Source organism: Balaenoptera ricei, chromosome 5 (assembly GCF_028023285.1).
Source record: "Balaenoptera ricei isolate mBalRic1 chromosome 5, mBalRic1.hap2, whole genome shotgun sequence".
In the NCBI taxonomy this organism is placed as follows: Eukaryota; Metazoa; Chordata; class Mammalia; order Artiodactyla; family Balaenopteridae; genus Balaenoptera; species Balaenoptera ricei.
This window is the reverse complement of record NC_082643.1, coordinates 25,820,716-25,846,874: the sequence shown is the minus strand read 5'-3', so window position 1 is coordinate 25,846,874 and position 26,159 is coordinate 25,820,716. Positions and strand designations below refer to the sequence as shown.

The following is a 26,159-nucleotide window of genomic DNA, read 5'->3' as shown; positions in this document are numbered from 1 at the left end:
AGCGGCAGAACCTGAGTTCGGTAACATTTATAGCTTTCTTTCCTTCCATATTCGTGAATTCCTTCTCCCACACTAAGAAACCTGGCTCCCATTATATTTAATATTTTACTTATTTGCCCAATGTCCCTGTAATTAATCAGTCCCTCAGCCAGGATGCTACCTCCTTGATCCTGCCATCTCCTCAGCCTCTAACTTTTCCCCTAAGGGAAAAAAACGACAGGGGTAGCTGTGCATTCTTAATGACACAGATTCACTAAGTTTTGTGGCTGGAGAAAAACTGCTAAGAGACAGAGAGATATGGGGAACCACTTTGGTTTGTGAGACATCTGTACAAAACCTCGCTGGGGGTTTTTAGGCAAAGGACTCAGATCTCTGGTGGTTCAGGAACCAGCAGCCAGGCATTCTTCACTTTTGCCTTTTTGGCATTAGGCACTATAAAAAGCACTGTCCCAATTGCCTAGAAGCCTATTTTCTAAAATGAATAAGTTAGGGAAATACACAAACACAGCACATCCAATACCATAGAGACAAATGCTTCTAAGTAGTTCTTTTTGTGCCTGCTTCTAATTTGGGTAGAGCTGGGATTCTTTGCTCTCCCCTAACAGCCACCAGCTGTTCGTACTGCTTCTGGAAAAACAACAGTTGTACTGGTGGACAGCCATTAACAGATTTCTGTAAACATGCCAACTAAGGTCCTGGGGAAAAGGTGGACTTTTGTTTTCATCATGAATGGGTCCTGAGTTCTCTGAAAGATTGCCAGGTGGGAAGTACAAGGTGGGTGATTAAGGACCATCACACAAATTGCTTTCGAGACGTGACAAGTATCTCAAGCCAAAGAAACTGTTGGTGTGAAAAGATAACCGCTCAAACGTTTAACTGGTAAGGAATTGTGCTGTGTCAAAGTTTTAAGAACACGACTCTAGAGGGGCTGTACTCTCCACTAACCAGTTGTAAGCTCTATGCACAACTGGAGAATATCCTATAAACAATAATAAGCCAAACCTGCCTTGCCTATTCATGCTCTAAGTCCTCTGTTACCAGTCACGACAACCAGAATAAACACAGTGAAGAAATAGCTCACCCAATTTCTTTTCTTACAGAGTTGGAAAACACTCATTCTATAGGAGAACAAATGTCACATGTTTGCTGCCAGAGGGTAAGAAAGAAGCCCATTTCTATACTTACTCTAATATAGTGCAGCATCAGCATGACCTGGGAACTTCTTAGAAAAGCATATTCTGGAACCCACCTCACATGTACTGAATGAGAAACTCTGCAGCAGGGCCCATCAGTCTGAGTTTTAACACACACACACACACACACACACACACACACCGGTGACGGTGACAGTGATGTACATTTAAATTTGATAGTCACTGCCCTAGATATTCGAGGCGTGGTGTTCGAAGGACCCAGCGACCAACTAACCTTATCAGTTGGCCCTAGGATGGGTAATTAGGGAAAGCTGTTTATGAGAGATACACACATTTCTCTACATTTGAGACTCAGGAAGTTGTTCCTCTCTTCATAGGTCAAGAGGTCGCTTCCCCTTTTGCCTCCACCTGGCCCAAGTCGCAGAGTAGGTTGAATTTGAGATCCGGCAGGGGTCGCTGCTGCCCATAGAGAGACCGAGGCGAGCGGGGCAAGAGAAGCCTAGAATCTTTGACATCACATTAAGCTCCTCCTTGCACGCACACATTAGACACACACACAAACATATACAGACACACACACACACACACACGGACCGCGTACTCTTCTCTGCCGGCTCTCTCCCGCTACTCCCGAGCCGGTCCCTCCCGCGGCAAGTGTGCGCCGGGCGCAGCCAGAGAGGAGCCGAGCGCCCGCAGCCCGAGGGACCTGGCGCACAGCAGGGGCGGCCGCCGCGCCCCCAGCCGGACCCGCACGCCCCAGCGCTCGGCGACGGCAGCCGGGACTCCTCGCCGGCACCCCGGGCTCGAAGCAGCCGCGCCCGTCCCCGCCGGGGCTGCCGGGCGCCGGGCCGCCACCCCGCACGCTCCCGGGCCCCCTGCCACCCCTATGAGAGAAGGAGAAGCCGGGCGAAGGAGCAGGACGCTCGGCAGCCGGACTCCGCCGCAAGCCGGAGCGCCCCCTCCGCCCGCGCCCCGCCGGCGCCCGCGAAGCAAGATGCAACCGCCGCGCTCCGGCTGAAAAGGGAAGGGGCCGGCGCCACCCGCTCGCTCGGAAGCCGGTCCCCGCGGCGGCTGCGCGTCCCGGCCGCGGCCCCTCGGGCCCGGGAGTGAGCGGGAGCAGGAGGAGGAGGAGAAGGACCAGCGGCCGGCCCGGCCTTGGCCGGGGCTGGGGAGGAGGAACGGCGCGGGGGGAGCGCGCGGGGGGCGGGGAGGGGGCCCCGGCGGATAAAGATGGCAATGTCTCTCATCCAAGCGTGCCGCAGCCTGGCTCTCTCAACATGGCTGCTTTCCTTTTGTTTCGTGCATCTGCTCTGCCTGGACTTCACCGTGGCCGAGAAGGAAGAATGGTACACCGCCTTCGTGAACATCACCTACGCCGAGCCCGCGCCGGACCCCGGGGCCGGGGCGGCGGGCGGCGGCGGCGGCGGCGGCACCACCGCCGAGCTGCACACCGAGAAGACCGAGTGCGGGCGCTACGGGGAGCACTCGCCCAAGCAGGACGCCCGCGGGGAGGTGGTCATGGCCAGCTCGGCCCACGACCGCCTGGCCTGCGACCCTAACACCAAGTTCGCCGCCCCGGCCCACGGCAAGAACTGGATAGCCCTCATCCCCAAGGGCAACTGCACGTACAGGGATAAGATCCGGAACGCGTTCCTGCAGAACGCCTCCGCCGTGGTCATCTTCAACGTGGGCTCCAACACCAACGAGACCATCACCATGTCCCACGCAGGTAAGCGGCCCCGGCGGGCGCGGAGCGGGGGAGGGGAGCCAGAGGAGGATGCAGGCGCCGAGAAGGATCCAGCGCCTGCCTCCTAGCTCCTTCCTGCGAAGTCCGTGCTTTGCGAAAGACGCGTCTCTGTTCCTCGGACCTACTAAGTTTTGCTCTGCGTCACTTCGTGGGGTTTACAAAGAAGAGAGGACTAACAGCATTGGGGGCACCAGAGAATGCGTTCCAATTAGCATCGCGGCACTCGGACGAAGGTTGGCCGAGGGGGGGCTAACTTTTCCGAGGAGGATCTGGTAGGTGGGGTGTGGGGGGCAGGGTTCGGAGGTTGTTCTCGGCTAGTGAGCGGCCCCGCACCTGTTTGGAACCGGGAGATCTGATAACTCAGCTCTGCACTTGGGTGTGTGCATCAGGTATACTCCTGAGGCCGGCGTTTGTGTATCAGGAGGCGGGTAGGGTTACTGGTGCTGGCGCTCGTCACCGCCGACTTGCTCAAGTCAGGTTTCAGCTCTTCGTGGGAGATTGAGTACCGCTCCCCCGCCCCCGCCCCGCGCCGCCCGCTGGGTTGACGCGAGTCATAAATAATACCGAAAATCCTGTGCTCTGCCAAGCTGTCATCCCGAGGAGCTGACAGGCGGGCACGATGGTAGAGAGTAACAATCCTCAAAAAGCCACCAAGAGCATGGTGGCCGTAAAGTTATGCCTGCTTTTGCAGTGTTGCATTATCCTTTGCCCGCTTGGGAGGTTAAATATGCTGAAGGTTTTCTTTATGGCGAGAAGGAGATTTCAGGGTAGAAAGAATAAGCTTTTCGTAATGATCGCAGGGTGCTGGGACGAGAAGTCCGTGACTGTCCTAAAACTCGCTCTTTCCCCGTATGCCTGACGTAACAGTGCTTCCGTGGTAGGAATAACAAAGTCCTCTCCAGGCTTGTCAGCAAAAGCAGCTCGTTTTAGCAGCCTTGCCTCCTTGAGTCCAGGGTTACTTCTTGTTTCTGTGCGTCCGGAGAACCTTGCTCTCCTTCCCCAGAGGGGTTGCTGGGTTTGAGGCTGTGGCATCCGGCAGGAGAAGAAGGGAGTGGAAGTGACAGATGCATTTTCTGACTGGAGTCACCGAATCAAAACATTACCAAAATCTGGCTTTTAAAGAAAATAAACAGTTAATGCTACTGAGATGGAGTACCGAGCTTTGGCCACATGGGGGGTGGTGCATTCTCTGGGGACAAGTTTTCATTCCCAGAGCTCATGTCACCTATTAGGGAAATGTGCAGTGGGTTTGCCTTTGGTAGTCAACACCAGCTGTTTCAGACAAGGAACTTGTCAACCCTAATGCAAACAGGTGGAGTGGGGACAGGTCAGTGCTTCTAACACAGGGGCCAAAGATAATGCAGTGCACTAATTCATGAAGAGGAGGAAGGGACAGTTAACTTCTTGGAAAAGTTAGGATAGAGCACTGAGGAACATTTGGTATACTTTCTTGAGCTCAACAGTTTTGTAAGTGAAAAGACTGTGCTCTGACCTTGAGTCATAAGAGCACTACTTAAACTTTATGACAGTCAAGGATTTGAAGGACTATGGAAAGAGCTTTTTAAGTCATGTAAAGTGCCTTTAAAAGCGTATTTAATATATAAACCTCGGTGGGGGGAGTGTGAAGGAGCGTTTTTGTTGTTGTTGTTCTTTCAACTCCCAGAAGATTGTTAGCTGACTTTGCAGGATCCTTTAAATGTTTCTTTTTGCATATGCATGAAATCGAACTCTGCAGCTTCGAGCACAAAGTTAAGAGGCATCATTTGTTCCTGTCTAAAAAGAACTGCCAACACGTTGGGTCAATTAATGGCTCGCCTGTTTTTAAAGGAAGCCATAAGCTGATTTGCCACACAAATAATGCTTGATTAAGATGTAGTGAGAATAAATAAAGGGCTTGGTAATAGTTTGAAAGTCAGACTAAAACAATGTCAAGGAAATTCTCTACTATCTAACTGTTCTGTTTCCAAAAATGTGTTAACGTTGTATCTGCTAATAGCCATGAGGCTTCCATATTATCATTTGATGTATTGCCACATTAGGAGACTGGATTCACTTTAGTCAGAGATTGCATTGATTTCTGCTAAAGTCTCATTATAAGGAGATCCATGACAGTGTGGCTTGGCGAACCTTTCACTTTTAACTTTTTCTACCTGAATGTGAACCAGTGCCAGCACTGGTCTGGCTATCGGTGTGTTACACTTAGCTCTAGAATGTGAAGGCTTTACTTTTTCTAGTTGAATTTAGAATTCTGACTCAAATTTATCTTAGGAAATGGTGTACATTTTAGATGCTAATCAAATATTCTTATTTTGTGAACATGGGATGCAGTATACCAGAGGATCCTTACACTTGTGAACTTTTTACTTCAGTCTCCAAAAAGTGAACATCAGCCTTTGCATTTTTAAAAAATCTCACCTCTCCTCTAGATCCTTTGTTTTCAGCACTGATAGCTTTCAGGTGAGGAGAAAGTCTGAATTTAGTGTTATGCAACCCACTGGGTAATATCTATGCATTTGTGGTGATGTGACCCCAACACACCCACTATCTTGAAATTCAGTTAAATAGAAATCATTTCCCCTTCCCCTTTCCATAGAGCCTTTCTTACTGATTTTTCCTTTCCCGCTTATGATTTTGGGTTTCTGACACTTTGCAATTATGGTTTCTCTTTCACAAAGACACAGATTATCCTGGGATAGACTAGTAGCTTTAGTTTGTAACCAGTTCTTTTAAATCTCTTTAAAAATATGACCACATTGAGAGAGAGTTCACATAGCATACAGTTCACTCATTTAAAGTATAGTTTAATGGCTTTTCCTCTGCCAGCAGAGTTGAGGACCCTCACCACTGATTCCAGTAAGAAACCCTGTGTCCATTAATAGTTACTCTTCATTACTCTCCAATATACCAGCCCTAGTTAACCACTAATCTCCTTTCTGTCTCTGTTTGCCTATTCTGAACATTTCATATGGATGGAATCAAGTAATATGTGTTCTTCTGTGACTGGCCTCTTTCACCAGCATAATGTTTTCAAGGTCTGTCAATGCTGTAGCATGTCTCAGTACTACATTCCTTTTTGTTACCAAATAATATTTCCTTCTATGTATATACCACATTTTCAAAATTTATCCATTAATGGACACTTAGGTTCTTTCCACTTTTTGGTTATTATGCATAATGCTGCTGTGAACATTCATGTACAAGTTTGTGTGGACATTTCTTTTGGGTACACAGCCAGGTGTGAAATTTCTGGGTCATATGGCAACTGTATGGCTTAACCTTTTGAGGAACTGCGTGATTGATTTCCAAAGAAACACACCATTTCACAGTTCCACCGGCAGTGTAGGAGCGTTCCAATTTCTCCACATCCTCATCAACACTTGTTGTTATCTATCTTTGATTTTGGCCTTCCCAGTGGTTGTGAAGCGGTGTCTTCATTGCCGTTTTTGTTTGCGTTTCCCTGATGACTAACAGTTACATTTTTAACATAATCTTAATTCTTCCTCTGCTTTTCCTTTTTCTCCTTTTTCCCTTGCTCGCCGTTATTTGTTTTTTCAGCTCAAACAGGTTTTGTCTTAAAGAAGAAAGGAGATTAATAGAGAAAAGAGATCTACCTCTTCCAATTATGAAGGAAAAATAAAGCCCATGGACCAGAGACTTTATATGTCCCCTCTAAAAGGACGTGAGGAACTACATCTTTCGTGCTGTAGAGAGCTTCTTCCCAGGTTGGCTTTGTGAAAGAGCAACAGGAGGGCTTGAGTAAAAAGCTATGTAGAAATCCAGCCTCCACCTGAGAGCCCTAGAAGTACACTTCCAGGTACAGGTAAAAGCAGCGAGATCCAAACGATCTCCTTGGAGCTGGTCAGATGCCTGTGAACCGTGAAGTATACTCTGAGGGAAGTGATATCAGCCATTTCTAGAGGCACTTTTGGGAAGTGGTAAGTTAGGAGTTAAGCCTCTCGCCACCCCCTTGAGTTAGTCCTGCTTCTGCTACTTCCTCACTGTGGATCTTTGAGCAAGTTAGCCTCTCAGGACCTCAGTTTCCTCTTTTGTGAAATGGGGGAGCCTCAGTTGGTTGGTATGAGAATTAAATGAGTTCACACATGTACGGTGCTTGCGTCTGTAGCTGGCACCTGGCCGTCAGTACACGCTAATCCTTACAGGTGTCGTGCACAGTGGCACACAGGAGCTACTGCCTGGATCACCAGACCCCGGGCGCTCACTGAGGCTCTGGCAGCCTTAGGAAAGGGCTCTGTATTAACCCTCTCCTGCTTTGGACACCAGAGCCATCGTGCCAATTTCTCTTCGTGGTGTCTGTGATTCGAGACAGGGTGTCCCAGCTCCCTCTGATGGCTGGTGAATATTTTGAGGATTCTCCTGTGGCATTTGTGCTTTCTCTTGGGTTAAATTGAAATCTCATCAGAGCAATACGAGATGTATCTATATATGGTTTACATATATTTATATGATAAACATGGTAGATCTGTAAGTATGTGGAGTTGGTTAAGTGTCTGAGTTGTGATGTTGAAGAAATGATGCATTTTCTTTTTTCCTTTTTTGAAGAGTGTGATTGCTGGCTTTTCGTCTCTCACTAGTACATAAAGGGAAAGGAGGAAACTAAACATCTAGAAAGAACTTTTGAGAGACTGGATTCCTAATAGTAACTTAGAGATGGAGCGAGGGAGGAGATGTTTGCAGTAACTATTCAGAAAATAAGCTCAGCCCTTGGCGAGGAGGAACCCAAGATGGAGTATATCTCATGTATTCTAGGACCTTCTCCAATGTTGGAGGAGAAAACATAGGAGATGTACTGAGGTTCTTTCCTGTGTAAGTGGGTGCTAAGATTTTAATTCATGGGTTCATGCTACATTTACTTTAACTGATGAAGTCCACCTTTGCCTTAACCTCTGTAAAGGAACTAGCTGCTAGAATTTTTTTTTTCAGGACTCATATTTTTTAGAGTATTTGTGTGCAGTTTTGTTTTACATTTTCCATTAAGTAATATATTTACCTCTCTTCAGCATATGGCTGCCCTCTGCCTGTGTGGTGCTTACTCTGTGTCAGGCATGTTGTAAGCGCTTTGTGTATTAGGTCATTTAATTCTCACAATAACACTGAGCCGTAGGTACTGTTATTGGCGCTGTCCAGGAAACTGAGGCTTAGACAGGGGAAGTGACTTGGTCCTGCCGGTAGTAAGTGATGGAACCAGGCTTGCAAACCTGAGCAATGTCTCCTGAGTCTCTGCTTGTAGCTGCTGCTTCGTGTACTTTCTCAACTTGAGAGGATACTATACAGACTAGCTGTGGACAGTGGTGACTTCATAATGGAGACAGGAAGTGATCTAAAGCTGATGCCCATTTCAGAATACTCTAGCACATCTATCAACCAAATGCACTTTGGTTGAAGGGCTTTTTTCTTCCTTCATAACTGGAAGTGGTAGAGCGCTCTTCTCTATTAATCTCCTTTCTTCTTTAAGACAAAACATGTTTAAAGCTGAAAAAACAAGCCTTGCAGACTGCATTTTTGCGACAGGAGAGATGGGACCTTATGTTTGGGGCTGCTCTCCTCCAGACTGACCTCTGATTAACCATTTGGCTTCGGTCCGTCCCTTTCTATTCTGGACCTCAGTTTCTTACTTATAAAATGAAAGGTCTGAATTAGTTGAGCTCTAAGAGCTGCTTGAACTCCACAATTTATTCCTTATATATTCAAAACCCAGGATATTTTTACTGAAATTCAAATTTCTGGCTTCTGATGAGAAAATCTGATGACAGGGGCCCATGTCCCTGCAGAGCAGTGGCTGGCGGTTTAGGTGAACAGCGTGCCCATTACCTGGCCCAAAGCCCCTTCACTACTTATGGCCTGGCTCTCGGCCAGCTCTGCTCCTATGTGCCCCTGGCCTCAACCCTGAGGCTTATGTATTTGGAACCTCAGCTTTATGGAGTCAAACTAGGGTTAGTGAGGAGAAGTTATAGAAAGCAGACTTGCTTTAGTAAAGGGAGAAAAACTCATAAAATTAGAACTGTTGAGAGATGGAAGAGGTTTTCTTGGGAGGTGAAGCTTTCTCTTGCATTCAGATGGAAACTGGTCACAGGATTTATGCCCAGAGTTCTGATGGGTGATGACGGAAGGGTCTTCCCAAGCCTGAGAGCTTGTGATTCTCTATTGTTCAGATATTTAAGAAACATTTCTTAACAACAGCCTCAGTTTCCATTCCATTTCCCTCTTAAGATACATATAGAAAACTTATTTATGCTTGGTCTTAATCTCCCAGGCCAAAACAATCTCACCGGCCTCACTTAGTATTTATTTATTTGGTGCTAAACTGTACCTCTTCACCTGGCTCTTTACTGGCAGGCAGATATCTAATAGCCAAGAACTCCAGACTCTTGTCATTAAAAGCCATAATTCAACATCAGTGTTAAATAACATTATTGGCAACGTAAGTCAGTATGGTCTGGGGACTCCCCTGGTGGTGCAGTGGTTAAGAATCCGCCTGCCAATGCAGGGGACACGGGTTCAGGCCCTGGTCCAGGAAGATCCCACATGCCGCAGAGCAACGAAGCCCGTGCGCCACAACTACTGAGTCTGCGCTCTAGAGCCCGCGAGCCACAACTACTGAAGTCCGTGCACCTAGAGCCCGTGCTCTGCAACAAGAGAAGCCACCGCAATGAGAAGCCCGCGCACCACAATGAAGAGTAGCCCCCGCTCGCTGCAACTAGAGAAAGCCTGCGCGCAGCAATGAAGATCTAACGCAGCCAAAAAAAAAAAAAAAGATACTGTATGGTTTGTTTACTCATTTCAGATCATAGAAATACGTGTCTGGGGATTTGGAAGGAATCCTACCTTTATCTTCTAATCTTTAGTAAGAATCCCATCCTCATCTCTCCTGATGCCTCTGTTCTTAAAAATCCCCTGGCTTCTCGAAAAGGAAGGAATTTTATGACCATGAAATCAGGAAGGATTCAAAAAGAACCCAGGACTCTATAACTTATTCTTTTAGTTTTTTAGAAAGGACTGATTATGTTTCCAATGCAATATTAATTTGTTTAGAAACCAGTCTCAACTTTTTAAAAGGAAGACCTTGACCATTATTGTTGCATTTTTGGACATGAAACTTGGTATATAAAGAACTTAATATTTTATTAGCCCCTGAAAGTCTTCAGTTTATCCCCAGAAGAGACACTTCATTTTGTATATACTCAAAGGAGGACCTTCACTTAATACTGAGTGACTGAAGTGATGCTGAAATTCTGTATATTTGATCATGTGAATTGAGAGGTGCTAAATTTGAGTTAACCTGAATAGGATTTGACTTTCATTTTATCTCAGCTCTGGAGGATTTTGTGGTAATATAAAACCCAGAGAAATAAGGCTGCCTTGTGCTGTGTGATTGTTCTTCTACGAAGCTGCAATTATGGTGGTTCTATTAAATTGAAACCTTGTCTATAGGTATACTATAATCTTTTATTTTAAACTTTGAGAGGTTAATCACTTGGCAGTTTAACTTGTGGTGGGTAAGTGTGCTTTATAGATTGAAGTAAAAATATTAATGACTAGTATTAGATCTAGTTCTTTTAGTTTTCTATATGAGAGGAAAATTTTCTTTTACTGCTTCAAAAGCATTGGTTATAAATTGGTTTCTACAAGTATCATGTTTTTTTAAAAAATCTCGTCTATTCCATGAAATAGCGGTATTTAGAAAATTTGTTTCAGTAGAAATAAGCATCATTTGTCATAAAATTAAAGCTTATGTATCAGATTGTTAGGCTTTTCCATATTCATTGTATGGACATATATTTCATGATATAGATTTGAAAAAAGAAAGTATTTTTGCATTAAATATATGGCTTATTCATGTTCTTTCCAGCCAAAGATATATAAAGAGCTCATATATTAGGCAAGATCCAGGAAATGTCTTCTTTCTTAACCAGTTCAGCCTCTTATCTCCCCATCGTAAATGTTTTTTTACACACACAGTCCATGTAAGCACTATTGAAAAGGCAAACATTTGAGGTTTTTTCAGAGGTATTGTCAGTGAACCTATACAAATGCCTTTTTTTACCCATAAGTATTTATTTTCCCTGGTCCCCATTTTCAACAGAAGATGTTCACCTGGCCATTCTGTAACCATGAACTGACTACACCTACAGGTAGTTCCAAATGACCCAAAGAATAGCAGAAGAGAAAAGATGTTTTCCCCTTTACTTATCAAGGTGTTTTCTCCTTTATTTTCCAAGGTGCCTGGAATGTTCTTTCTCCCAGATACGAAGGACTGTGCCTCTCTAAGGTCACTTCTCGGTGACCTCATCACTCAGGCACTCCTAGTTACTCTATTTGGATAGCAGCATGCCTCCCCCTTCCCATCCCCAGCACACCCTGCCCCTCTCCCTGCTTCATTTTACTTATCCTTAGCATGTGTCCTCCCACCAGAACGTAAGGGCTACAAGAAGCAAGGCTTTTAGACAGTTTTTGTTCATGGTAAAGTTCCCAAAGACTAGAATGGTCCCTGGTGGAAATGGAAAGCGCTCAGTAAATCTTAAGATCTGTTAAATAAGACTGGAAAGATGGCCTACATTAACATGTCAGTCTCTAATTTCATGACAAAAATATTTTATGACACTAAAAGTTTTTTTCTTAGCTTTTGACTTATATAAATGAGGTCAGGGAGATTCTAATTTGAGTCTCCTGTTAAAATAATTGAGTCATTGTGTAGAATATGACATGAAGTGGGAGCCTGGTTCATGCCCTTCAACTCAGGAGAAAAAAGACATACCGGTAACAAGCAGAAGTTACAGGGTATCCAAAAATTTTGTAACCAAATACAATTCTGTGCATATGTTTATTGTCCTGTAGCTTTAATACCTATGTGTATATGTGAGCATATATTTTAAAATGAAAGACATATGCCTTATAGAAAATTTTGAAAATATGGGACATTTAAAAAGGGAGGAAGGTAACCTCAATAACTCAACCACTCACCTACTCAACTCTAGTGTTTTTTTCATTCTGTGGTTACATATTTACTTTTACCAAACTGGGAATATATTGCATAGGTTTTTGTAGCTTTTTAAAATTTAAGGGCGCATGTTGAAACTTCCTCGATATTTCTGTGATGTTTTTACTTTCCCCCTACATATACACAGCGCTGCTGTAAATGTCTGTATGTGCCTAAAAATCGGTGCATATCCATGATTACTTTCTTAGATCAAGTTCCTGAATATGGCACTAGTAAGTCAAAAGCTGTTCATGTGTAGCTATAGAGCAGGGTTTTTTTGTTTTGTTTTGTTTTGTTTTTTAAGCCCATTTAGTGATGTCTTCAGTTATACGCTCACTCCCTAGTATGGCTGTCCTTTGAAGAAGAAAGAATATCTGTCAGCTGACAGTTTTGTTGCAGGGTCCTGGCACAGCTTTCTGCATCAGTTTGCTCCAAGCTAGATTAGTTTGGCAGCCGGGGCAGGACACAGAAGGTGGAGAATCAAAAGAGGAAAACAGCCTCAGTGATAGAATCATCAGGATTGCAATTGGTGAAACCCCCACTGTTCCCTTCCATTCTTCTGTGTCTTGGGGATGTTCAGTGCAAATTGAACAGGGAATTAGGAAACTTGGGTTTCAGTTGTGGTTCTGCTTCAAATTGGCTTTACCGTTGGCAAGTCACTTCCCCCCTCTGGGTCTCTTTCATTTGGTTTTCTTTCCTTTCAAAATGATAAGCAGGAGGCTCCCGGAGGGGAACTTGCTTTAGATCAGTGCTTCTCCATCCTGGTCGCACATGAGGATCATCTGGGGAGTTTAAAAGTTACAGACTCCCAGGTCCCACCTGCAGAGATTCTGATTTGTCTGGTGGTGGGAGGGCACTCTGCAGACGATTCTGATGTGCTGCCGGGACTGACGGCCACCACACTGGGTGAATCCAGAGTCCTCCTGTGGTTCTTCTATCCCGTGGTTCTTTAGTTATCTAAGAAATAGTACTTTTTCCTTTGACGATATCAAAATCCTACATGAAAAGAAAGATGTTTAAAATGTGTTAATTGTAACGATTAAAACTGATAGTATGTGCAGTTAAGTATTACCTCAAGACATGAAGTACTGACTCGCTAATAATCACCAGATTTTGGAGGCCAGCACGAAGACAAACAAATGGCAAACACAGCAAGTGGAGGAAAGCACACAAACTTCTGTGAGACAGTCAAAGAGTACAATAATGAGTCAGAAATGACTAGACATTTTAATTACATTTAATTTGTTGGGTGAAATTTGCACTGATAGGCTAAATGCTCGTTATCTTGATTGTAGGCCTCTGGCAGAAGAGGTAGCAATACCATGGTATTTCTCCCAAGTAGGGAGGACCCCATTTTGCTCATCAAGGTTGTCATTACCCAGTTTGGGGGGCAGTAAAGGGTGGTGGTGAAAAAGGTGATGCTGGTACCCAATTGTCCTGAGTCAATTGCCAGGGAAACATAAAGCAACGTGGGGCTCAAGATAGAAGTTTGACATCATTGAGTTGGTAAGTGAGATTCCACCATTCTAGAATGTGAGCACAGTGGTAAAGGAGCTGCCAAAACTGGGGTCGTGCTGGGCAGAGAGGGCCCGGGAGCTCAGGAACCATGTGATTAACCTAAGCCTCCACCTGTGAAATGAGCCTCATGGGTCCCTATCAGAGCTGTCATGAGCTCTTACACTACATGATGCAGCAAAGGGGCAGCTCTGAGCATCGAATATATGTCCACTCTAATCATTGTCAGAAGAAATATATTCAGAATCGGACTACATCTTACCAGCTTTATTTATTTATTTATTTTTTTAAATAAGTTCATTTATTTCTTTATCTTTGGCTGCGTTGGGTCTTCGCCGCTGTGCGCGGGCTCCTCATTGTGGTGGCTTCTCTTGTTGCGGAGCACGGGCTTCAGTAGTTGTGGCACGCGAGCTCAGTTGCTCCGCGGCACGTGGGATCTTCCCGGACCAGGGCTCGAACCCATGTCCCCTGCATTGGCAGGCGAATTCCCAACCACTGCACCACCAGGGAAGCCCTTACCAGCTTTATTATCACCCACTGAGTCCCGGCCATCATCATCTCTGCCCGGACTGCTGCTGTCACCTCACGCCTCCATAGCGCTGCTGACTCTTCTCAGTCGCCCCTTCGTCAGCGTTTTCCCTGGCCATGTTAAAAACGTCATCTGCTACTTACCCTCTCTTCCCTTACCCTCCCTTATTTTTCTTCATGCTATCACTACTTGAAATTGTTATATTACATCTTTCATTAATTTATTTGTTTACTGTCTGTCACCCCTATGAAAATGTAAGCTCCACAAGGACAAGGTTCTTGTCTTGTCAACAGCTGTATTCTGAGAGCCTGGCACTCGGTAAATATCTATTGAAAGTATGAATGGATTAGTGAATGATAGAACATGAACCCATCCGCAGTTGTCAGGTGCATCACTCACTTGAGGGATGGAGTAATGACTTTATATTCCATACTTTTTATTTGCCTTATGTTGAAGGCAAGATTTGATTCGAGGGATTACAAACTTCATTTCTTCTCCTGTGCACAGCAGAGCGATTCTTGCTGGGCCTGTGCTGAGGGATTCATCTACTTTCTAAGCCAAACTTGACCCTTGATAGTCATTATGTCCTGAGATCTTTTCCTGTTCTCCTACCGGTGTTTCTGAGACCTAGTTGCCTACTCCCCCAAGACCTACAAGCAAGTGCTTCTCTGTTCTGAGGAGTTTTGCTTTGGAGGTTCTGCAAGGGGACTTTTTACAGATAATAGAATAGAAATGTCCTTTGGAGTCAGCTGTTATCAAACACAGAAAGAAATCTGAAAGAAGTAGCTGGACATACATAGTGCTGCCTGATGTTTTTAGGGAGACGGGCATCTGGTAGACCTGATACTCCAAGGGGACCCAAGTGTTACTTTAGAAGGAAATCTTAGAGGTTGATCGTAAACCTTACCTGTATGGTTTAAGATGAACCTGTCTCTGTAAATAGCAAATGATCAGTGAGATATGCCAAATTGTGACCTTTTGGGCAATGAGGGAACTGTAAGAGAAAGCTCAAGTTTTCTGTGAAGTCAGAATAGGAGGCATTGGTTACAACAGTTGTTTGTTAAAGCAGTTTGCTCTGGAATGAATTTAATCTCTTGTATACTTGCATGCCTTTACTTTTCAGCCCTGAAGAAGTACATGCATAGAGAGTTTGAAGCAATTCGGTGATATTATCCTTATCAGTTTGAGCTTATTTCTATGGAAAGTACATCTACTGTATCATTACTTTGTTCTTTCTTCCTTTCCTAAATGCATTTATTATATGAAATGGATTCCACTTCACTGAGATTAATTCCTTACCTGGCTGTCCCTCCTGCTAGACTGTGAGTTTCCTGAGGGAGGGCGCTGTCCGCACCCAGCGCCTTACACTGGGAACTAGCACCAGTGTCTAGAATGATTCTCCGTCTGTGGTCATGTTAGCTAATTGTTCTGCTTAATCATGACCATCTGGCTGCCCTTCACTTGGTGGGAGATACCTGGAGTTTAGACCAAATGTTTCAAGGAACTAACGAGCATCTCTAAGGCTCACCTTGCAAACACTAGACCCGTGCAGGAGAGGTCAGTGTTCCTCTCAAACAGGGCCATGCTCAGAAAAGTCATGCAGTGATGCTTTATTACAATCCAGGGTCTGCAGATTAAAAAGTCATTAGTCTCTTCTATCTTCTTGACCTCTGGGCCTATCTTGAAAAGCCATTCACCTAATTAAAACTTGATCCTTTAAAATTAGAAAGTCTTACTCTCTTTGGTAAAACTAAATGAGTCGCAATTTGGCTTACTGCTGTCTGAAGCTAATCAATGTTCTTTTCTACTGAGGTACTATATTAAGTAAATCTTAGTGTCTTACTCATAAAAAGACTTTTGTGTTTCATTAACTTAGAGTGTGAAAAATACATTACATCGTCGGTAAGAAGAGAACAAGCCATTTTCTTTAGTGAAGCTAATTAGAACTCATTTTGAACCGGACGTAACCATGAGCTTTTTTAATTTTTATATTTAAAAATAAATAAAATATATTTATATTTTTATATTTGGTCTTTGAAAAGGTGGCACATAATTACTACAGTACAGTTTGTGTATTCCAGAATAAGTGATATTTTTGGCATTAAAATGAAATTTATGAGTAGGTTAAGATACTGGAACAGCACAGGCTGTCACTGGTGTGTTAAAATAATTGCGGTTCATTGACTCATGCAAATAAATATATTCTTCTGTGTTTCCTGTTTGCAGTTTGTCACTTTCACCACCAGAACAATTTAAGTAAGAAAACAGAAAAACAGCTCAAACTTTGGCCCTTGATTGATTTTTGGTAACTGAGATAGGACACATTTTTTAAAGGAGCAGTAATCCCGAAATAGGCCATTACCTTGCCTGGCCTCTTTGGTAACCACCATGTTGCTAAAAAAGATGTGTTTGCCACTTAGGTTGACTGACTGGGGCGGGGGTGGGGTGGTCACTGTCACCAAGCATTCATTCCACTGTCCTATGCTTCTGGGTGACTCTCAGCCCAGATTCCTCCCATCTTTTTCAGAGGAGTGGGCATTTCTGGTGAAGCAGATGCACTGCCCTTCTGGAGCCAGCAGCCAGTTTGAATAAGATTATCTCAACACCAAGTAGCGAGCCATCTATAATAAGCGTACAGTGTTGGCCATTATTTAACACGCTGCCGGCTGAGAAAAACCCAAGGTATGAGAAAAACCTGAGATCATCCAAAACCTAAGTTGTCAAGGTCACAGGGCAGAAGGATTCAAATGCAATGAATGTGACCTGACCTTTTCCACCTGCCAGTGCCTTGGTGTCTAGCAGCTCAGTGATGGACAAAGTCAGACCATGCCTTGGTGTTCATGAGCTTAGGGCCAGACAGCGGTCCTGACACTAGTTCCCTGGGGACCGGGGCCTGTGGAGCTTTGACAAAAGAGCTCCAAGTGAGATGGCTGGACGCTAGCTGGGGAGCCTTCAGCGGCCACTGTGTGAGGGTCACGTGGCTGTTCTAAGTAGCCACTGAACTCGGTGTCCCCCATGCCCTGTCTTCTCCTTCCATAGGAGACCACTGGGGAAAATTCTCTTTTTGAATAAGCCAGGACATCCTTTCTGCAAGTCACCTCTTCTGGTTCCAGGCCCATATGTTAAATTCATCACCTTGTTCATTAGAGGAACTCAGCAAATCTTTGCTGGATTGAATAAATATTAGAAAGAGGAGAATCAACACTCGTTCTGAACACACAAGGCTCTGGGCACTGCATTAGGTGTCTTTCGTAATTCACTCCTTTCATACACCCTCTGAGTTGGGAACCTGCCCAGAGTCACAGATGGACAAAAGCAAAGCTGATATTTTAATCCAGATCTGTATCACTTTCAACTATATTGGGAGGCGTGTAGGATTTCTTTGACTTTCTACTAATTTTTATGTTTCAATGTATTTTTTTAAGAGGGGGGAACAAAAAGAAACTCCTTTAAAGAAAATCTGTCTGAAAACATTGTTTCCCATAAATATTAGGTAACTTATCGTTTACCATTGTTATTAAATTGTATATTTGCAGCAATGCAATTCTTTCATTGCATGAGAAATATTTCTTATGGACATATAAGGTACAGACTGCTGTGGATTTAATTCACAAGTCAAACCTTGTGCTCTGTGGATATGGTAATGTCTTTGGTTATATGAGAGTCCTTGTCTGAATATTTTGGCTTAAAGATAGTTATAGTTCTCAGACTAATTCCCATTAGTTAAAAATGCTGATGTTCTTAGAGAATTGAGTCAGGTTCCCATCTGCTAATGCTATTGAAGTAAATGGGTCTATGCAAATTTCTACCACTAAATGTTACTTTGAGTTCTATAAATAAATCACTTCCTTTACATTTATCCTACTGTGATTTTTCCTAAATTTGTAATTCCTATGAATATTTGCAAACCAATATAAATCCCATTTACCTGAAAGATATTTTAAGGTCAAAATAAAAGGATAACCTTGTGACTGTCACTATGGGAATTTTAAAAATGTGTGCGTATACATGTACATATTGTATATAGTTTAGAATTTTAAGCGGGCTTGGATGATGCCTGATTCACATAATCCCAGAGCAATTTTGCTTGCTCATTAAATTGCTACCCCTTTGATTTTAAATAAGATTTTCTTTAATTGCGTTTGTGATTCTTCATGCTTGGTAATTCATCTATTTTTAGTGTGCCCTTTGGTTGCTTATTTTAACATAAATCCTAGTATTTTCACTTGTACGATTCTTATTAGTAAGTATTCCTTAAAATTCTTTTCTTAACGTACATACATTGTTTTACCATCTGCACAGATCTCCCCAGGCAAGCCGGCCCAGAAGGCCCTTGCAATGTGAACTTATGTCTACCTGTGTAGACCAATGGATTTATAATTTTTTCTCTCTGTGTTATCAAAATTACCCAGATATTATTTTTTTAATTAACCACAAAATAAAAACAGACTTTTTCTGAAAGATTTTAGAGATCATCAAGCTTAATTATTTTATTTTATTGATTAAAAAGTATGAGTTAGTTATTTTATCAGTGAAAAACACAAAGCCCCAAGAGTTTATGGCCTTACTGGAGACCACACAGCAGGTGATAAGTATGGTTGGGAGGAAAGTTATCTGTGAAAGATTGAAGGACCACTCCCTCTGGATCAGAATTCTCAGTCATGGCACTATGGGCATTTTCTGCCCAATAATTCTTTGTTGTCCTGTTGCTATAAGTTTATTGAGAATCTTATGAGAATGCATGTAAAGCATATAGTATAGAACCTGGCACATGGTAAATGCTAAAGAGATCATTATTAAATATTGATAATGCACCAGTACATAATTCAAGAACCCCTGTGTAGCTGACAGTGGAGACACATGGTATTTATTGAAATAGAAAACAATATTAAACTAGAAAAAAGTTTTTAAGAAAACAATTAAAAAGCTGGTACCAACAAAGATATGTATGTAAGAATTAACCCAGTTGGAGGAACTATGAAGAAGTCTGTCTATCCCAGTAGTTGTAAGCAAATGTACTTTTCAGGTCTGAAGCAGGCACCAGCCAAGAGCACTGCAGAGATGGGAGCTATATTTGGAGAGAGTGTTTCACACTGTTCCTCCCTGAATGATAGGCTAAAGAGGGAACTGAAGCAACATCCCTGTGAGAGGAGAGCTTCCAAGATTATCAGAGAGGAGCGAGAGCTGGAGCAAGTTTACACAGCGCGAACCACGCTGATTGTAACAGACAGCAGCACTGACGCGCTAGGATTTGTCAAAAGACAACCAGAGGGTCTGAAAGAACAAAACTGGAGAACTCTCTACCTTTGCCCCGGTCCTGTGTAATGACATTTTAATGATTCGACAAAAGAAAAAATAGATCTATCTGGCTCCCATTTGAATGGATGAATTAATAGCTAGCTAAAATGGTTTGATTTTTTTTCTAGTTTTCTTGGAAATTCTACTTATATGAGAAGGAGGGTAATATACCATACAGATAAGATCTCCATTTCACGGAGTCCATATGGCGTGGGAGTGTAGTCAGGGAATGATGGACCTCAGGACCACTTGCATGTATGATCGTCACCCAAGCATCATTAAGTACAAAAGGAAACCAGTGTTTGTCAAGAATTCACTGTGGGTCAGGCATTGTACTAGCCTGTCACATCATTATTTAGATCGGCCGCATGGGTTAGTGGTTAGAGCCAGACTAAAACCAGACCACCCAGACTCACATCCCAGCTCTGCCTCATAATAGCTTTGCTACGTGGGACAAGTTAACCAACCTCCCTGTTTCAGTTTTCTTGTATGTAAAAATGGGAATAATAGGACCTATTTCATGGGGCTCTTGAGAGAATTAATGGGATAATATATGTAAAGTATTTATACATATAATAAGTGCTATAAAAGGCATTTTATAATTAGCATTTTATAATTTTATGATGCTAATAAGAAAGCAAAGTAATACATGGTGCTAGGATTCACACCTATTTTAATCAAAAGCCTATGCTTTTTTTTTTCTGTAATATAGTGAGTGCTTCTACATGCTAATACTTAATGTGATCTGTATAGCATAATGATATTAAATTGAAGTCACCCTTGATTTCTAGGAACACTAAATGCTAAGATATGTAAAGTACCTATTTTTCATTACTTATATTCATCCCTAATTTAGGCATTGGCTATAGAATCTCTTAACCTTTGATATATCTAGGTGAAAGAATAGACATGAAAAGATTATACTCTTGGATTATACTTAATATATTTCTCTGTATTTGAAATACAGAGAAATAGTACTTCCCTCAACTTGATTTCATTTATTCTCGTAATAGTACTTCATAGATAGAAAAGATACTATTATCTCAGCCTACAGATGAAGCTCAAAGTTTGAGTCCTAGCCAAGGTAGGACTGAAATTCACATCTTCTCTTAATTCAAGAGTGTTTTTCACTGTGTTTACATATTTACTTAGCAGTTGTTAATTGAGCACCTACTATGCACAGGTGTATTAAATCCTGGCTATACAAAGAGCAAGGTACCTTTCTTTTTTTTTTTTCCTAAAACAGATTACCATCTAGCAGACAAGAAGGGCCCTTGTGTGATAGGGTCCATGTGTGATATTATTAGTGTGAACAAAGTGCTATAGGAACACCCAGGAATGATTAAGTGGGCCTGAAGATTTGAAGAAGGCTTTTTAGAGGAGGTGGCATTTTAAAGTAATCAGAGTTGTGAGAAAAGTAGAAGATGGGAACACTGCAAGCAGAGGAAACCATTTATTTGATTGTTGAGAGAAGGTGAGTGGGCCTGAGTGACAAGCAGATGGGTTGTATGGTGAGACGAGACCAAAAAATATTACAGTTTGAGATGGGAAGGATACTAGGTTGTCGGACATTTTCCTGTAGGTGATAGGAAACCATGAGAGGTTTTTAAGCAAATATTGTCAGAGCTCTCTTTGAGAAGATCATCATCCTAACTCTGATGAGGAATGTATATAGGAGACATTGGCTTTAGAGAATGTAATTATGAAGCTGATAACAATAGTCTGGAGATTTCAGAAACAATTTTGAGAAACTGATGTCTGAATGAGGGTGGACTCAAAAATGACAGTTTTGGATGGGTGAATGATGAATGACATTATGAAAAAGAATACAAGAAAAAGAATAGGTTTGGAAGGAAAGTGTGGATTCAGTTGGGCATGTTGTGTTTGAGATCATCAAGGCTGGACACATAGATATTGGCGCTGCTAATATAGCCCTGAGGGTTGAAACTGAGGATGGATGGAACCAACACAGGAGGAGGTGTAAGGTGAGGATACAGAACAGAGGGTGACGGTGGGAGGGCAGCATTTGGGGGAACAGTAGTGGAAAGGCGCTTTTTGGTTAGAAGAAAGCCAAAATAAAAACTATGGAAACCTAAGAATGAGAGAATTTCTGTCAAGAGGTACATAATGCCACTTGTTGCCAAGAGGTCAAAAGGCTGAGGCTATGGGATTTGATGTGTGATGATGCACTTGAACTTGATGTCAGAAATCCCATCCAGTTAACATGCTGGGCCTTAATTTGGGAGTTTGCTCTAGATTCACTCAAGGGCAAATAATAACTTTAGGTAAATTGACCAATCTGAAGAAATCCTTTAATTTACAAAACCATTACCAGAAGCCTTTTCCTGCATATGGGTGTGAATTTGGTACTGCCATTTTCTAATCCTGGAACTTCAATCTCCGGAAAGAAATTTGTTAATGGTTGGATTGTATAGAATTCAGAAGACTCTAAATTTAACTTCTAAACAGTAGGCGTACAGGGTTGGGATTGTACAAATGAGGGCAGTGCATAGTCATCATATTAGGATTTGGATTCCAAATCACGATGGGGATAAATGATGTCTGGAGTAAAGAAGCGTAGGTGTGTGTGTGTGTGTCTGTGTGTGTGTGTGTGTGTGTGTGTGTGTGAAAGAGAAAGAGAGAGAGAGAAAATAGATCACTATGATAGTGCTGGCAGTGCCTAGGTTTGTATTTTGGTCTTACTGGAATGATTTCAACTTAGATATCCTTTCCAAACTTACAGACTCATACTTTAGAATCTTCATCATTTGAACGATCATCGTTCATGCCATTGCAAATACTGGCATTTCAGCAACAATTACTTTTTTTTTTTTTTTTTTTTTTGCACAAAAAGGTTGACAATTTGGGCTCTTCTTGTGTGTGCAACCAATTTGGATTTGGGACATTGAATAGAATCATCAAATTATTGTTGTTATTGTGTGGAGTATCATTTGTTGAAGGCTTCAGAGAGGGGAAGCAATGTTTTGCCCAAGCTTGAACATACCATTCTTAATGGATAAAGAGATCTAAAGGCAAAATCTAGTCATTGGAACCTTGCAATCTTTTAATTAACTCTTTCCCCCCCCCACCCCCACCCCCACCCCGCTTTAACAGTGGAAACATTTCATAGCTCTCCTTTTTTTTTTTTTTTTTTTTAACATTTCATAGCTCTTCTGCTGCCGAGTTGCTACTCAGCTCTGGCTGCCATTAGCTTTGTTTGAGATGATTCAAAACAGATAGAAGACAAAGGTTTCTGCCCTGAGAACTTTGCCGGGTGGTGGTGTTGGTGTGAGCAGTCGGGAAGATGGCTTTTGTGGTGATGCTTGCAGCCCATGTAATAAGGATGAGCACATCCTGTTTTGGATGTTGATTGGTGACCTCTGACCTGAATTGCAGGAGTCTCTGTTCTCTCTGTGCTCCGAGCAGCAGCTGCCAACATTCTCCACTGGATTCAGAAGTGAGCCAATTAGGTGATGCGCACAGACCAAGAAAACTTGCCCTTCACTCCCTTCCTCCTATGCCCCTCAGCCTCATCACCTCTTGCTTCCCTTAACAATCCCTGATCAGAACAAACACACTGTCTCCATCAAGTATTTCCCTATTGCAGTGTAACCTTGTTAAATTATTACAGGTTTATTCAGAACTGAAGTAAAACACTGCTTTTTCTGCCTGCAATCTTACTGCCTTACCCTTTAATAAAAATTAACTGAATGTTCACAGACCTTTGGAATTTTCTATAAAGGGAATCATTCTAGAACCTAAGGGAAAAGAACTTGATATCTAAAACTTCCACGTCAGTGTTTCTGAGCTTTCCTATAAATAGATCAATTTAATTATATTTCCACTTGTCTCATTAACCTTTTATATTCTTTTTCTAGTTCCAGCTTAAAAATAAATTTAGGAGGTTGTATAGCACTCTTAAAAGTGAAACAGAAGGGGAAACTATTACACTTCACTGCACGTAGCATGGGTAGCTATTATTTTGCAAAACTTGTGTTTTATTACGTATCCATGTGTGTGTGTGAAAGGGCACAGTGGATTTAAAAGCCACAGTCTCAGATAATATCCCAGCGATTCACCATGGTTTTTCCCCTACTCTATAAAAATGCCTGCCACGTCCAGCCTTATGAACCTGTGTAATGTCCCCTGTACCCGACAGTCCCAGAGCAGGCTGATACCCACTGCTGCCAGGAGGTTTGGTAACAGAAGCTCACACAGGAGGGCTTCTAGGTAAAGGAGAGTCTTCCCAACTCGGGAGGCTAGTCTTTCCTGAACTGAAACCAGGAAGCTCTCTAACACTCTCTCTCAATTGTGCAGGGGTGTTTACGGTTTTCATCAGAGGCAGAGGGCTGTGTGTTCATGCTGGAGAAGGGTCTCCAGCAATTTTATCTCTTGTGCATGAGCAAATGGGATCCAGAATCTCTAGAGCAATGGGAGTACCGTCGGTGGAGCCTGGAGTCCAGGAGAAAAGCTCTGTGCTTTCATCTCCAAACCATAAAGGGTGATGGGATGAAGATTATGTCATTGGTGTCTTCATTCTGAAAGTGTCTGAGAAAATGGAAGTGAATGAGCCTATGACAGAGAATCGGGGGACAAGAGGGAAGGGCTCGTGAACTGGAAATCAGGACCCCTGGTCTCTCTCCAGGCTGTGTTCTTAGTCATACCTTGTAAGGAGGCACTGTTGTAACACCAGAACCGCACTCTCATTACCCACAGTTTTTATTTCTACCTTTATTATTCTATTTGCTTAAGACCACTGCTTAGTAAACAGTGTACAGTTCATCACATGGTCTGAGATAAATTTCTCCACCGTGGCTTGGTAAATTCGGAAGTTAAAAGGCCCTTCCTCATGAATTATCCGCAGGTTTACCTGTTGTTGCATCCCCTGGGTTGAAGTCCAGCCGAGCCAGAGAAGCAGGCCTTCTGTAGAGCGGTTTCTGGATCATGTCTGTAAACACTACCACTTAGGTAGGAATTTCCCAACGACGGGGTCAGTGTGACATCACTTCTCCCTGACTAGGAAAACAGCAAGCCTCCAAGTGCTCCCTGCTGTTGTTTGGGAAGGTAGATGGTGGCCACGTGGCTGAGTATCTTGCTGAAAGCTGGAATGTTCATGGCCTTTAGGAACAGAAAGGATCAGGGAGCAGGTATCTGATGTATGAGTTACTGCTTTGCCTTCTGGTTTCTTACATTCTGTGTCTTTTGGCCATTCTAGGTTTTTTTGAGAAGAGTCAACTAAGCAGTGAAATCCTAACCATTATTTTTTTCTCCTTGTTAACAGTATTGTTATAGTTAACCGTATGGGTAGAGAAATGGCTTGAAGAAAAGACTAAAGTGTGGTTTTGTTTAGACACCTTCTGTGGATATACTTGAAAGCCTATCATGAATAAATCAATGTTCCTTGCATGCATACTGGTGCGGTACCCTCAATCAGATGACTCCCAGGTTACCAGCTGAGACTGAAAAATGTCAAAAATGGATCAGGGGGCTTCCCTGGTGGCGCAGTGGCTAAGAATCCACCTGCCAATGCAGGGGACACGGGTTCGAGCCCTGGTCTGGGAAGATCCCACATGCCGCGGAGCCCGTGCACCACAACTACTGAGCCTGCGCTCTAGAGGCCGCGAGCCACAGCTACTGAGCCTGCGCTCTAGAGCCCATGGGCCACAACTACTGAAGCCCGTGCGCCTAGAGCCCCGTGCTCCACAAGAAGAGAAGCCACCACAATGAGAAGCCCACGCAACGCAACTAGAGAAAGCCCATGTGCAGCAACGAAGACCCAACGCAGCGGAAAAAAAAAAAACAAAAACGGATCAGGTGCAGTCAAATCATGTGCCTGTGTTGACTGTGTGTTGTATTGGATCAGTTTGCAACAGGCAGGTCGTTACTTCATAGTAGATATACACTATTTGTGATTGTCACTTTGGGTGTTGTAGAAGAAAAAAAGATTACTCCTTTTCATTAGCGGAAAGATTCCAGAATCCATTCCAGAACTTCATCTCCAATTTGAGATGAAAACCCCTCACCTTGTTCTTCCGAAAGAGAAGAAGGTGTTCATAAATGTAAAGACTAGAACATAATTAGCACACTATGGAGTGATGTGAACTGTATCTGCGTAGAGAAGTAAAATCTGGATAGCAACTGGGGGCTCCTATTCCCTTGAGGTCTACGTGATGAAGATTTGAATCATCATTCTTGGTTCTATAAAAGATTAAATCCTTCTCTGGGATATTTTGAGCTTTCCAGGGACCTTATATTTTCATGGTTGTCGTGAGATCTTTACTGATGTCTCTGTTTTCCACCAGGGTGATCCAAACCTAATCAGGTGTCCGACTTTCTCTCTCCCCCCCCTCCCCCCCTCCTCCCCAAGACAAAGACCCTACTAAACATATCCCTCACCCCCACCGCACACACAATCACACTCTTGTTTTAGTGCACAGGATTTTCCTGAAAATCTGAGGGATCACATCACATACTGTATAGTTCAATATTGCCTTTTAGCTATTTTGTTCTTGAAAGATTTTTTTTTAACTTTGGTGATGTACATGAGTGACACACCCTGCTGTTTGCCATCATGTCAGTCATTCCCTGGTACCACCCTATGTTCACACCTGCATCTTTGGTCCCTGATTTTTCCATCTGCTCCCCTGAAATAGCTATTGCCTCAGAAGTCAAAATAATCCTTACTAGCCCTCCCACTTTCTCATGTGGTTTCTCAACAGACTTTTCAGGAGCCCCGTCCCCTTATTTTTGGTGTAAGACACACGGTCGGAGTGCAGTTCCCACAGTGGCTGGGCAAGAATTTGACCACCGTTCACCGGAAGTTTCTCTGTCTTCAGTTTTCCCCTGGCTCCTCTCCACCCCTCCCTTCCTTTCTTCTAAAGCGGCTGCGCCTGAACAGTGCATTTCTCGCCTAGTTTGTTG

The 26,159-nt window shown here is 43.1% G+C and overlaps 1 protein-coding gene across 1 annotated transcript in view; it reads left to right on the top strand.

Annotated features, from left to right (window-relative positions):
• The first annotated feature begins 2,342 nt into the window (after positions 1-2,342).
• Positions 2,343-26,159, top strand: part of RNF150 (ring finger protein 150) — a 251,064-nt gene continuing 227,247 nt past the window's right edge. Inside the window, exon 1 of the mRNA XM_059922523.1 lies at positions 2,343-2,883. Coding sequence (XP_059778506.1) covers positions 2,385-2,883 — 499 coding nt within the window. The 5' untranslated portion in view covers positions 2,343-2,384. The remainder of the gene's footprint in view (positions 2,884-26,159) is intronic.